The sequence below is a fragment of the Chaetodon auriga genome, chromosome 9 (genome assembly GCF_051107435.1).
Source record: "Chaetodon auriga isolate fChaAug3 chromosome 9, fChaAug3.hap1, whole genome shotgun sequence".
Taxonomy (NCBI): Eukaryota; Metazoa; Chordata; class Actinopteri; order Chaetodontiformes; family Chaetodontidae; genus Chaetodon; species Chaetodon auriga.
The window spans coordinates 13,723,242-13,738,138 of NC_135082.1; the positions used below are offsets into that span (position 1 = coordinate 13,723,242).

Sequence of the window (14,897 nt, forward strand, 5' to 3'; positions counted from 1 at the left end):
GACTGTGAGGCGTTAACTGCTATTGCACTTTTCACTGACCTCTTGTGCGAGAATGAGGGGAATCTGCAGTGTTTTAATTACGATTGTTTCTAATCATATCACACTGAGAATAGACCCTATGCATATTTGTCTTCGTGTGTGTTTTTGTGAACTTGCTTTGAACCATGTACACCTTTCAGACTGACCTTTTCATTTATCCATCATTTCAATCAAAGACTTGCAAAGTCTGCATAAATTAACAAGCAGAGGACAAAACATGTCAACAATTATCCCCTACAGCACAAACAGTCCTCCCTTTTTTACACTCCAGATCACAGAAATGTATCTTTTTATGTGTTTAGTTAGGATCCCCATGAGGTGTTACCAAACTAACAACTTTTAGTATCCAAGTTTAGTGTCAACTGCAAAGTTTTTCTCCCTGGCAGAAAATGGAAAGTGACAGTTGTTGACCACGCAGTCCTAATGTGCTGCACAGCATTCCTGATGAGAGTTTATGAGTAATCTAATATTCTGATGCCAGTCATGCTGTGTAGTGGTATTGATAGACACAGCTTTTCAGAGGCCGGTTGTGTCCAGCTTGGAAAACAACCAAAAAGAGAAACACACACACACACACGCACACGCACGCACACACACACACACACACACACACACACACACACACACACACACACACACACGATAAACTTATGAAAGATGTAAAGAATTGAAGGTAAATTTCATCTTTCACATGTAGGGAATTGAAGAAATTGTGTTCCTCATGTTTGATTTTCTCTCAAAGTGTTGCATGTTTGGGAAAAGAGAAGCTTTTTACTGCCAGTAAGTTGGAGTTTGAATGGAGTGAGTAAAATTTTTCACACAGTCAATGCTTGATGCTGAGCCTAGACAGTGAGAGCAATGCAACTTATTTCTGCTCCTAAGAATAGGCCATTGTGGAGCTTCCCAGCAAAACTTATTTCAAAAAACGTTCTGGGAACACTGAGTTTTAGTTGTGGGAACGTTTATTGAACAATGCTAAAATGCAAATTTTTCTGACATAAAACCAACCTTACTGTTATGATCCCTGAACTTTCTGAGGAGGTTAGTTGAATGGTCCAGGAAGGTTCCTTGAATGTTTCCCCTCAACGTTCTCTAAATGTTAAAAGAAGAGTTTTTTTCGACATAGAACTAACATGAGGCTACATTGTCTGAACATTCTCAGAGGGTGAGTGAAATAAGCCTTATGTTACAAACAAACAAAATTTCATAGACAAAACAGGAAGTCAGCCAGGCAATATCTAAATTCAAACAGCAGGCAGAGATAAAACACAACTAAACAACGGTGGGAAAAATAACATCTGGAACGCTTGTCTACAGGTAGAACAAAGACCAGCTGGCAAACAGGTGGTGGACACTTACAACTTATAAGTACTGGGAGGACTGATTGGATAATTGAGAACAGGTGATCAGTCAAACTGGCCGGAAAGTGAACAATGACAGGAAGTAAAACACACGTGAATATATAAAGCAGAGTTACTACAAAATAAAACAGGAAATGCAGTTAACTAGTTTTCACACAGGCTAGCTTTCCCCCCTCTTTTTTAGCATTTATGCTATGCTAAGCTAGCTGGCTGCTAGCTGTAGCTTCACATGAGAGTGGTATTGATCATCCTATCTAATTCTTGGCAAGAACGCATATGTTTTGCCTTTAGAGAAAGCCCCTTTAATGAGATTTCTCCAGAAATACACATCTTGCAAATTTGATTACAAAGAAAAACAACATCTCTAGAATGCTGTCCTGTATATGATTTGGTCCGAACATGTAAAACATACACACTACACACTAAGCCATGTATTTTTGGTTATTGGAACATTTTGTGTTGTGCTGGGTCATCTCATGCTAAAGGGCCAGTTCATCCACATCAGAAGCATATTTTCCTGCTAACCCCGTGGATACCTAGCCACGCAGCTTGTCTTTTATTTGCAAAGGTTATTTGCCACCCCAACACAAAAGAGTTGTATGGAATCCTTTTTTGGCTGAAAGTGAAGAAACATTACATTTGAAAAAATCAGTAGCTACTCAATAGTTTTTCAGAAACAGTATCTAGATCTCAGTGTGCTAAAATTCCCTGAGAAATAAACTCATTTCCTACTCCTACTCATTTCCTGGGGTAAATTTTGAATCCCATGGGTCAGAACAACTCGACTGATATCACATGTTTTGTGAAGTCATGCTGACTCATGCTGGAGCTGATCCATCAGGAATTAAGAGACTGAGCATAACTTTATTGTATAAGACTGCATTTTGGCAATCAGTGACTTCATATTTGGAAATAAAACAGACCTAAGACAGTCATGCTCTGAACCTGAAAAGCCATTACAAAAAGGTGAAGTGAGGCTTACATGAGCACAAACATGAATACAGTGAACACTAACACAAGTTCTATGTCTCCCCCTATGTGTCAGAAATCACATTATTGTGCAATTGGGAGCTAAATATAGATTGAAGAAAAGCTTATAAGCACGCTATCGATATCTAGATGATGAACTGACTCAAATAGAGTCGTGCCATGAAGTCTTACATCACTGGGTTAAACCTAAAACTGATGCAGCAGTGAGGCTCACGGTAGCTGTGACCCACATTCCTGTTAATCAGGATTGACTGAGTGACATAACAACTACAGGCTGCAGTCAAACAGATAAAGAAGGGCAGCATGATAATTGTCCCTGGAACAGAACTCACACAACACTGATAGTTTGCAAAATACCACAGGCACTTAAACTTTAATAAATATTAAACATTAAGTTCTTTTTCATATGTACACATATCGTACAGAAAGATCCATAGGTACTTTTGCAGCTGCTGCAAGTTAGAGATGTACCAATAGCAAAACTTTTACAAAATAAAATAAACTGGCCCTCAAAGCTTCTCTTTCAATACAGTTAATACAAACAGGCTTGTTTATTTCATTACTATATTTTTGTACATAAATGAACACGAGGGACATTGCTTTTAGCAACACTGACAAAAAAAAGCACCATACTTGATCGATCATTAAAAAGAAAAACTTTTTTTTTTTGTTTTGTTTTTGTTTTTCTATTTAGCTTTATGAGATATCAAAACATATCATCACAATATATCAGCACCAAGTGTTTGGCAATGTCCCTCATCAGTCTCCCATACTGTATCACTTCCTGAGAGATGAGAGGCACCATGCAGTCAGACAGATGTTTACTCTGGAAAGACCAACAAAATCCAAGTAGTGTAAACTTTCACAATTCAATTAAACCAAAAGGAAACTTTCTGATTGTATAGTATTACCATATAGGCTTTCAGGCCTCCACCAACTCCTTTTTGCAGGGTGTATAGAGTATTCAGAGTGCTGTGCACTTGACATTTTCATCTTGTCCTACAGTGGCTGTTATTGGCAGCTGAGAAGTATTAATCTGTTTGTGGGGAAATGAGCTGCAGTCCTGGGCTGTAATATAATATAGAAATTGAGATTTGGATTCCAGGTGGTGGATTTTGTTGCTCCATAAGCACCAGTAAGGATAATACCATTTTACAAACTAAATTATACCTTATGTACATGATCACTGAATCCTGGGTGGGTGGTTTGGGAGATAAAAGCTTGGCTTTGTAAAGTGCTGGTCAAGCTGGATGCCCACTTTTCACTGTTTCTCATCATTGTGTTTAAACAGGCGAAGCGATTTGCTTCAAATCTGCACCAGCCTGTACTCTACAGGGCTTTTCTTTATTCAAAGCAACTGTTCAAACATTTGGCCATGATGTTCTTTCTCTGCAACAGTCCTGATTGTCATGATAGTGATATGACAGAGAGTTTTTAGTTCTTTCATTTTGTTTGTAAAGGCCTGACAGAAAGCATCATGGCAGTTCAGAGGGGTTTAAACAGGCCTTGCATAAGTCTGTAAAGAAAAACTTTGATCTCTATAAGAGAAATGTGAAGGTTTGGTCCATTATGCTGCGTGGCCTCTCTTCATCCTGAGGAGAAAGTTCCGCTTCTCCTCCAGAAGCTCCTGAATGCGTTTGTTCCTGGTTTTCTCACGGAGGTTGACCCTGCGCTTTGGGATCAAATTTTGGGAGATGTCGTTGTCCACACCAATGATCCTGTTATATACGATGTCGATGGAGTTGTTCTCACTGTTCTCCTCTGGTCTTCGCTGAGGTCTTAGAGTAGAGGTGGTGATGGCCGTGGTGGCTAATTCTTCTGTTGATGGAGTGATGGTAGGGGGAGGCAAGGTTGTGGCAGGGTCTGAGGTTGTTGTAGGAACAGGGATGCTCACAGGGATGTACTCAGACAGGTCCAACCAGGGTGAGGAAGCAAGGTCTGTCATATCCTCACTGTTGATGGTCGGGATCACCACAGTGAGGCCGTCGTCTATCACCATGGTGTCACTGATTACTCCCACGTTGCTGTAAGACACTGTGATGTCATCACCACTGAGAATGGTCCCACTGATTACTGTGACATCACCACTGTTGGTCACTGTGACATCACTATATGGACTGGTTCCACTGGGCATGCTGACATCTTCTAAATGAACGATTCCACTTGGTGTTACGACATCATCAAAAGTGCTGGGTGTTGTGGTTAAAGCATCATGATACTGCGGTGGAGTTTCATCAGTAGCTGCTGTGTTGTTACTGATATATGTGACATTGATTCTGGACTCAGGGAAAGGCATGTCTGAGGCTGTCGCATGTCCACTAGCACTGGATGAGATTGTGGAGGAAAAGTAGTCTCTCAGTTGTTCTGGACTTGCATGTGGAGTGGGAGCTGTGGTGAAATATGAAGATGTTGTTTTAAGTGTTTTCTTGTTTGGCAGAGTCTTTTTAGCTATGGCCTTATTCTGACTAACCTTGGCCTGAGAGTTTGTGGCAGTTTTGGGCCCTTGTTTTGGCTTCTTTGGGGGCTTCGTTTGCTTTGTAACTTTTGTGTTTGGCTGAATGTTCTTTTTGGGATTGGCCTTTGGTGGAGCCACCTTTTTGGGTGTAGGTTTGGGCTTTTTCTCAGGAGTAGTCTTCACTGGAGGAGTCTTTTTAAGAGTGGTCTTTACAGGTGGAGTCTTTTTAGGAGTAATGATTGCTGGAGTAGTCTTTTTGGGAGTAGTTTTTACTGGCGTAGTCTTTTTGGGAGTAGTCTTCACTGGAGGAGTCTTTTTAAGAGTTGTCTTTACAGATGCAGTCTTTTTAGGAGTTGTGATTGCTGGAGTAATCTTTTTGGGAGTAGTCTTTGCTGGAGTAGTCTTTTTGGGAGCAGTGTTTGCCGGCGTAGTTGTTTTGGGAGCAATGTTTGCTGGCATAGTTGTTTTGGGAGCAGTGTTTGCTGGTGTAGTTGTTTTGGGAGCAGTGTTTGCTGGTGTAGTTGTTCTGGGAGTAGTGTTTGCTGGCGTAGTTGTTTTGGGAGTAGTGTTTGCCAACGTAGTTGTTTTGGGATTAGTGTTTCCTGGAGTAGTCTTTTTGGGAGTAGTGCTTGCTGGTGTAGTCTTTTTGGGAGAAGTGCTTGCTGGTGTAGTCTTTTTGGGAGAAATGTTTGCTGGAATAGTCTTTTTGAGAATGGTCTTTCCTGGAGTAGTCTTTTTGGGTACAGTTTTTTTGGGAGTAGTTTTCATGAGTGTAGTGTTTGTCAACGTAGTCTCTGTGGGAGTAATGTTTACTGCAGTAGTGTTTTTGGGAATGGACTTTCCCGGGGGAGTCTTTTTGGGAGCAGTGTTTGCAGGAGTCGTCTTTTTCAGAGTTGTTTTTTCTGGTGTATTGTCTTTGGGACTGCTGTTCCCTGGATTATTCTTTTTTGTAGTAGTGCTTGTTTTCTTTTTGGGAGTGAGCTTTGGTGGAACATCTTTTCTTGTGGTATTTTTTAGTGCAGTATTCTTTTTTGGATTGATCTTTGGTGGAATCACCTTTTTGGGTTTTTTCTTTGGCGGAATATTCTTCTTGGGCTTGGATTTTAGCGGCATGTCTGTTTTTGTACTGCTTTCAATTAGATTCGTCATAGTTGGACTGGTCGTTGCTGGAAGGTGTGTGGTAGTTATTATACCAGATGTCGTTGGACTGCTTGTAGTGCTCTGTAACTGTGGATCTGTGCTCTGGTCTATGTCTGGGGCAGGCAGAGGCAGGGGATGAGCAGTGACACTGGGAGCAGTTGTAATAACTGCTGTGGTTGCCATTGCAAACCTAGTGGGGAGGACTGGAGCACTGGTGGCAGGTGGACCAGTGATAATTTGTGTAGCATTTAGCGGGGAAGGGGTGGAATGAGGAACAGCAGGGGTGAGGGTAGGAGGATGAGTGGTGGTCCAAGGATTGATGGTAGAAGTTGAAATGGTGGTGACGGAAGCCTGGGTGGGTTGGATTGTGGTGAAGCCAGAGCTAATGGTGTTGGTAGGTGGAGGAGCTGTTACACTGGGCTGGATGGAGGTGATGGGGGTGGATCTGGAGGTTGAGTTGGGTAGAAGCTTTGTGATGGTGACATTGCTGCAGGACTTGCAGCACATGCGCTGGTAGTCCGGTAGAGAGCAGTAGCGCTTCAGCACCTCCATACGACAGAACATTGAGCGGTCGCCATGACAACGCTGGCCTGTGAAGGAGAGAACAGAGAGCTGAGACTGGGTGCAGCCATGGGTAGAGACCATGAGGAGGTGTGTGTCTAATTGCTGGGATATAGTATGTCTTTGTATCTTAAAGAATGAGCAAATGTTACATTAGCATTGGTCTTTGTGCTTCATTAATACAGAAGGTACATGCATACATGTGTGTGAGTGTGTGTGTTGGTTCCACACCGTGCAGAGTACAGTAGTAAAGCCAGACCATTAGCAGAGGATGCAGGAAGGAAGAGAAGAAAAACCCAAACATGAGAGCAGTCATAAAATTAGTCCAGAGGAACTGAAATGGAAAAAGAAGGGTCGCCAGTCTTGTGTTGTAAAGATAACCATGTTTCAGGTCGGATTTTTTCATCTAAAACATTTGACATCTAATTTTGACTTCCTCTTGCTTGTGTAGTTTTGCGTTGCCTTTGCTTCAGGTGTGCATTATTTTTCAGCTGCTAAATTGACTTGACTTGCACCCTTTTTGTACCATACCAGTAAAAATAACCGTGTTCTCCTGGCAATGTTTCACATTTTCTCTGACAAAGAATCTGGCCAGTGAACATACCCGGTGAGAGAAATGTCACACTTTTTAAAACATTTTTATTGATACAACTTTGCTGTTGAGAATGACAGTAACTGAAACAATGAGATGTACGCCCCCCCTGCTCAATATATAGATATATTCTTTTCTTAAGAAAAATAATTCAACTGTATCGAAAGTTACAAGTTCACAGTCACTTTGGTAAAACACTTCATTACTTGGAAATCAACCAGTCAATCTGTATTATCGATTGAAAAAAACAAACATGAAGTACATAAATTATATGGGCAGTTTAAATAAAATACATAATTTCCATGATGATGTAAAAACTGGAATGGCACATTAAGTGTCATATGAAACATTTACAAAACATTAATAAAATTTCCCTGATAAATCAAAGTGCATATAGACGCAGTGCACGTAGTCCATCTGAATGTTTCTTCAACGTTAGCCAAACGTTAGCCAGCCCCACGCAGCAGGCCAGTGAAGCCACAAAACAGTTACCCATAGTATAGAATATTATAGAAGAAGATAACAGTCATGAACATTATTAAATACAGTCAACACCAATGTTATATACAGTCACACTGCTAGGTCTGGCTTGGTCTCATACAGTCCAACTCCAGCAGAAGGAAACCTTGGATAGCTCGCTACATAGTCACAACAGAAATATGTGATCACAATACAATGACAAGTCTGAAGTGTTTTTTTTTTTTTTTTTCTAGATGCCATATGTGTCGATACCCTAGGCCCTTTGTAAACCCTTCCCAGTAGTCGGACATTGGTCCAACATCACCTTGGTAGGTTTGATGGTTGGCGGGTGTGAGTTTGTTAAGTTGGTTTGAAGCTGCCTCTATTCCGAGTGAAACTTTGAATGAGTAAAGCCATCTCTTTCACAGATAAATGCCATTACATTCAATCCAAGATAAGGCATTGTTCATGTGGTTAATGTTCATCAAAACAAAATGAGATCATCGGACGCTCTCAAATCAAAATTTATGAGGTATTTCTGTATCTGATCGCGATGTGTAAAAGCCCGAATGATGAAGTTCCCTTACAAACATACACATGCAAACACACACACACCCACACACACACAAACACAACAATGCAAACGCACTTGCACTGACAAAACTAGTATATCTCATCCAATCACGCATTCGTTTACTCATTCATCTCAGCTTACGCACAAGACACACATGCACCCCTGCCGTACACGCACACACGCAGATGCACTGACACACTCACACTCACACGTATACACATGCATACAGGTGATGGATGCAAATGTGCATGACAAAACGTGATCCTATCCTTAAAGAAAACAAGAAGCGACAGTAAACCACTGATCCATCTGAGAGAATGGAGAGGCAACTAACTGACCAAGTCCTGCATAATATAGGTCTAACCCCTTCCCCCCGAAACACTTTACCTTTATTAAATATTCATCTGTATTCATGTAAAATCAATAAAAAAATACACATAACAGTCAAGGATCTAAGCGATCAATAGCAGTCCAAAGGTTTTAGGCAAATAAGCTACAGCTTATTCATGGTAAAACATTATTAATATTATTGTTACTCATATAGATTTAGATTTATAGGTATATATAAATACAAATATATTTATAGATGTATTTGTTTAAAGTCTGCAAGCACAAATAAGCTGCATTTATTGAACTTTAGTATAACAGTCAAAGAGAGGATGGCTGATGATGAGGTGAAATGGGAAGCAACCTCAAGCGGTCAGACTACCCTGTTTTTTTTTTTTTTCTTTTTTCTCAATTAGCCTTTACTTCAAGATTCTTCACCTCACGCTTCCCTCCCAAAAAATCAAAAGGTTTACTGATGTCACTTCCTGTCCCTGTGCTGAGTTCCTGTCAATCTGAGAATGGAACGTAGAATGAGACGCCATTCTCATCCCCGAATGGAACCAGGATGTCAGATGAGCACTTTAGCAAAGATGTCCTCATTGTGACAAGATCACATTCACAATAAAGCTTTCATATTTTTTTTTATAACTTTTTTTCTGTATAGATATTTATATACCCTTTCTGTTTATTTTCACACCTGTTTCTCCCCACAATGACAGTGCGCTACAAAAAGACAAAAGCGCAGCTGCATCTCAGGAGTGGTAACCCACGACAACACGCAGCTAGCTCGCGCAAAACATGGCCGCCGAATGCAGAGGGGGCCCCTCGCACATGAACCGCTCTTCGACACGTCTCAGGAGGTGCCGATGAAAGCCTGTTCGCTTTGCCACTTCGAAAAATCCTTTTCACACCAAATTTTTTGTTGATCTTTTGAGTTTTCGACTGGCCAGTGGTTACAACACAATGCTCCACAAAGGAGAGAGAGAGAGAGAGATAGAGAGAGAGAGAGAGACAGAGCAAGAGAGAACCAACTAGCACACACAGGAGCCAGAGACCTCCCCCCCAGTCAGAGCCGTCTCAGACGCACAGAGAGAGAGGCAACATCCCCCCCCTCCCCCCCCCAAAAAAGAGAAGCAAAAGCTTTGCCACTCGCTCACGGGCGTGGGCACAGGCACGGGGCGTGGGGGAGGGGCGGGTCAGGGGGCCAGCCGGGGCCGGCCCTGCAGAGACAGGAGGACAGAGATGGGCAGGGCCCAGCAGAGGACAGACATGCAGCTGCGGCTGCCGCTGTGGAGACCAGGCTGGGAACTATAGAGGGAGGTTTTACGTGAGGAGGTTTTCGGGAAGTTGGGGTTGGGGCGAGACAGCCACTGGATCAGGATGTTGCCGTTCTTGTTGAGGTCTGATGAGCCCTCTGCAGAGAAAAGAGGAGAGAGCGATGGAGTAGTTTAGGCGGGAAGGGAATTCTTTCAATGGATATTGTGATCACCTTTTCCAGGGCCTGTTTGCCTCCGTGTGTTCTAGATTAACTTCAGTTCATTGCAAGCAATTACTGGCAACACGGGGCCAACAATATGTTAATATAATCTGGAGGTTTCTTAACACTCACTGGGACATGGATCCAGGCGACAGACTCTGATGGTGTCGGGCTTACTGTCCAGACACAAGCCGATGGTGTTGTCTCTGGTGTGGCACAGAGCTTGCCTTTGCTGGGTCCCATTACCGCATGTCACTGAGCACTGCAGATCCAGGACACGAACACAAACACATTCTAACAAATTGCTTGGTAAATATGGACATTACACGTTTCCAAGTTCACAAAATGTAAATCAGTACAAAGGCAAATACATGAACATCGTGCTGTTTTTGTAATCATTATCCTTGGTTTACTGTCAGCGGTAAAAGTGAAGATCACATGATCGGTTTTATGGCTTGTCAAACCTGCCAAGAATACAGTTCTGAGAAAGTCTTGTGATATTTAAAAACATCGAATGTCTCACAAAAATACCAGCTGCTGGGCTTCGGTACAAAAATATCAAGTATTTCCCTGTAAAAACCCAAACCGGCCAAACACTGTTTTCCATTTTCCTGTTTGAGTTTTGATCCCCGCTCAGCCTGCGTACCTGTGACCACGGTCCAACCCTCCACTGGGTGGGGCACGCGTGCCGGTTGCAGGGTCTGCGAGTCTCGGGCCGGTCGTCGTTGCAGTGTTTATTGTGGATGGAGCGTGTGGTGTTGTCATCTGACGGCTGGACACAGCTGACCGAGCGGATTTGCATCCCCGTTTTTCCACATGGTTTGCTGCAGTTTTGCCACTCCCCTGTCACCCAACTGGAGAGCATCAAGAGAGAAACATGACTTCTGAGGGCATTCAAAATGTCAAAATACTGAAGTAAACAGTCAGAAGGGAGGGGAAAAAAACAGCCAAGTGAATGCAGAAAAAGCTTTGATTCAATAAATAACATTTTTACAGTTGGTGCCATAAATAAACAAAGCATACATGGGTGGAGGGCAGGGCTTCTGGTTGCAGTCTCTGGTGTCTCCTCTTGGTTTCATGTTGGATTTGTTGCAGAAGCTCTTGTGGACCATCTTACTGTCAACTTTTCTTCTGCAGCCATATCGCAGGTACTGCTTCCCTACAGCAAGAGAGGATGGGACATTTCCCACATGTAAGCACAGAAACAGAAAGACAGGCATGCAAAATGAGAGACCCAACATTCATAGCATTTCCCTCGCTCTGCTGTACCTCCACCACAGGGCTTGGAGCAGTAGGACCATTTCTTTGGAGCCCACTCATATGCGCTGTCCTCTACCAGCATGTTGTTCTGAATGGCGGAGTCACTGTCCATGTTCATCATGTACTTATAAGACAAATTCACATCCTCATCTCCATGTAACTTCATCTAAAAACAGAAAAATCATCATGAAAACTTAATCAACACTTCAGATTACAGACAAAAGGTGATATTTTGAGTGTAATTTAGATCATTTGGTGTACAGAAAATGCTTGTGTATGACCAAATTCAATACTATCTTCATTCAGGTCAATGCACACCATGATCAGAATTCCATGTCTGAGAGGACCAGTGGTCTGAAGCGCCTCCTTGTCGTTGTCATTCTCATATTCCCACTCCACGCCCTTCTCTATGACCGAGTGGGATTCTGGGTATTCGTTCTCTCCATTCAAGAAGAACAGCCCTGACGCCACATTCTTTACAGCTGTCGATGGGTGAGAAATATGCACGATTACACTTGAACTGCCTGCATGCATATAAAACAATACAAAATCTACACACTGAAATGGAAAACACTGTCAAATACCTAAAGTGTGCGAGGTTGCTTTCAGCTCTTGGATCAGTAAGTGTCTCGCTCCTCTGGGGATTTCAAGAACTTTGAGGAAACCTGAAAGAAAACACACACTGTGGTTTGTGACTCCAACATCATCAAAAACTCATTTTACAGTTTCCTGACTAAGAGCCTCAGCTAATCCAGTAAAGAGCTCTTAGTCATTTCAACCATGTATTCCTGCTCACTAGTTAAAACCCTTGCAGACGTGGATGTATTATCATCCAGAGTAAATATCAGATTATGAGAATTTTGGTGCTGTGATGTAGGTCTGCTCCGACGTCAAGAGTTAGATAATGAATATAAGCTCGAGTGAGATTTGACATAACTTCTTGGCAATGCTCGGCTCACATGGAAACACGTCAACTCACTGAGGTTTGGCCAATGCTACAAATCCTCCTCTAGAGGGCGATGTTTAGCTGAACATAACATAGAGGGCAACGTGTACAGACCATGAGGAAATGAGACAGGCCAACTACTTTTATTTATCAGCATGATAGACAGCTGCTGCATTGATGGAAATAAAACTAAAAATACAGGGTTATGGTGACCGTTAGTGTGTGTTTACCTTGCTTCTTGGCTGTGCGTGTGATGGTGTCTTTGAATGTTTTGCAGCTGGAGTTGTCTCCTCCACACACTCCACACTTGTCCTCCTGCTTTGAGGAGCCGACCACACGGTCACAGCCCACTTTCTGTTCGTGAGGACATGGAAAGTTTAGCACACGTAGATCTGAAACACATGCAGCTGTCTCGCTCTCCCTCTCTCTCTCTCTCTCTCTCTCACACACACACACACACACAAATAACGTCACTCACCTCGCACTCCCCTCGCACGCACACACTGTAAGGGTCCTTGTATGAGCAGCGTGTGCCGTCCAGTACCATCTTCTGCATGAAGACCACATCTCGTGTCTCCTTGGACTGGCAGTGCAGGTGGCAGCGTTTGTCAGCTGGGAGACAAACACACAAAAAAATGACAATAATCTTTCAAACGATGGTGCCAGAACAGCACATTTGTGATCCATTTAGCTGATGTAATCTTTACAACCAACATGTGATTATATTTTATTTTCTGAATGGGCCCTCCATGAGTCAGCGTGACGCTCTGCCTCATTGTGTCTGTCTTTGTGAGTCATACTACAACTACATGAGGCTCCAGAGACAAAACCTGGCAGTTCATCCCAGTGAGAATGAACACTCCTACTTCATCACGTTTATTACAGATGGACATAATCCAGAGACCTTGTCTCATGGTGCTTTGACACTAATAAGCAGGTGGCAGACGTGCTACTGTAGAACTGCAATATGTGGAGAAACACAGTTTTCTCAGGTTGTACTGAGAACACACAGAAACAATGAAGGAATTCCTTTCTCAGCGATCTGAATGAATTCTCCTGTGCAGTGTGTGAGGTACACTCTGATAATCGCGGGGGCCCATGCACTTATACTTGTGAATCACAGTGTATAGATTCATTATAGATGTATATATGCTATGCAGCAGGATATACGGTTCATTAGCTGCTGATACTTGACACATACATCCTGCTCCCCAGCTTTCACCATTTCAAAATGCACATAGATTTACAGCATAGATTAACACACATTAATTTGCATAATTTTTGATACCTCGAAAGTTTTATTTTAGGTTTTCAGGAGGTGTTAACTAAAGGGTCAGAGAGCCTTGACATACTGCTTTCTGAGGAGTCGAAGGAAACATCCGATCACATCTGTGTGAAAACACTGAAAACAGGAGACAATCTGGTGCTTCTGATCTGATGTGATAGACCCATGGCTTGGAAGAATCCCTCTAAACCATCTGCTTAAACAGCCACACACACAGGGCAGCCTAACGTTTCATGTTTCTTTGCTCAGGAGTAAATTACAGTATATCTGTTGACTTGGGAAAAGACCCAAGTGAGACAAAAAAGCAACAGTGTGTCAAACATCTCTAAACAAATACTACAATTTCACACTCGGAGCAGAAACTCTCTTTCTCTCTCCTCACACTATCTGGAACTCAGGAGATGACAGACCATGAATGGAATTCAATTTCACCTCCCTGTTCACTTTTTTTCTCTCTGCCTCACACACATGGACACACACATCTGTGCTCGCACACTGACACACACTCCTGGAAAAGTAATTTGAGACTGGGAAAGTCTTGCTGAAAAATATGGCATTTAGAAATGATAAGAATGGAGAAAAACAATTTAGCAAGGCCCCTCTTGGTGGAGTGTATGTAGCTTGACCTCTGATTAGGTATGGAGACAGCTCAGCACTTTTCTCCGGAGCTGCCCTTTAGTAGGATGATAATTTAATACATATCAGTATGGCGGTGACACCTCCATTTAGGGGCAGGGTGGGTCTGACAACCACACACACAAGCATTCATTTTAAAACTTCTCAATGATGTAAAGAGGCTTTGGATATTAAGTGGAGAAGTTTAGGATGGGATCTCATAGTGAATCTGATAGTTTGTCCATATGTGCCGACTGATACACGACGGAGAAGAGGATGGAGGAGGAGGGAGGGAGTTAGTGAGGTTCAAATGACATCAGCGATGGGGTGGAGAAAGAGAAGACACGAAGTTCAAAGAAGATTGCTTTTAAAGAGACTTTCAAAGAGGTGGTGTGTTTTCACGGAAGGGCGTAGTCACAGCTCAAAGCTGTACTCAGGATGACCAGATGCAACAAAACACAACCTATATATAAAACCCAACCGCATTCAAGAATTATGTGTTTGCTTCCTTGTTTTGGCTTTCATTCATATTTACAACTTCCACGGTGTATCATCACATAAGGTTTGCCATACTCAGACTGTGCCCACTGCCAAACTACTTCATCCCCTTTCCATGCACATGTGTACACTCACGGTCTGGGTGTTCATAAGGCAGCCAGTGGTGCTTGTTGCTGTGGAGTTCAGGGCGAGGGTCCCAAGCGTGGCACTGCTCCTCTCGTGTGTCACTGTAGATATCCTCACACTCGTTGGTGTTGCACATCTGGAACTGATAAGTCGCCCCCACACAGGTACGGCCTCCATTGGCTGGCCTGAGAG

At 42.7% G+C, this 14,897-nt stretch overlaps 1 protein-coding gene across 1 annotated transcript in view; it reads right to left on the reverse strand.

Annotated features, from left to right (window-relative positions):
- Window positions 1-2,863: 2,863 nt before the first annotated feature.
- The window catches only part of LOC143326084 (A disintegrin and metalloproteinase with thrombospondin motifs 2-like), a 110,151-nt gene continuing 98,117 nt past the window's right edge, over window positions 2,864-14,897 (reverse strand). Inside the window, exons 13-23 of the mRNA XM_076739557.1 lie at window positions 14,715-14,890; window positions 12,660-12,793; window positions 12,412-12,535; window positions 11,820-11,900; window positions 11,554-11,717; window positions 11,245-11,401; window positions 10,999-11,134; window positions 10,622-10,829; window positions 10,108-10,237; window positions 9,826-9,912; window positions 2,864-6,575 (exon numbers count right to left, since the gene is read on the reverse strand). Coding sequence (XP_076595672.1) covers window positions 3,958-6,575; window positions 9,826-9,912; window positions 10,108-10,237; window positions 10,622-10,829; window positions 10,999-11,134; window positions 11,245-11,401; window positions 11,554-11,717; window positions 11,820-11,900; window positions 12,412-12,535; window positions 12,660-12,793; window positions 14,715-14,890 — 4,015 coding nt within the window. The 3' untranslated portion in view covers window positions 2,864-3,957. The remainder of the gene's footprint in view (window positions 6,576-9,825; window positions 9,913-10,107; window positions 10,238-10,621; window positions 10,830-10,998; window positions 11,135-11,244; window positions 11,402-11,553; window positions 11,718-11,819; window positions 11,901-12,411; window positions 12,536-12,659; window positions 12,794-14,714; window positions 14,891-14,897) is intronic.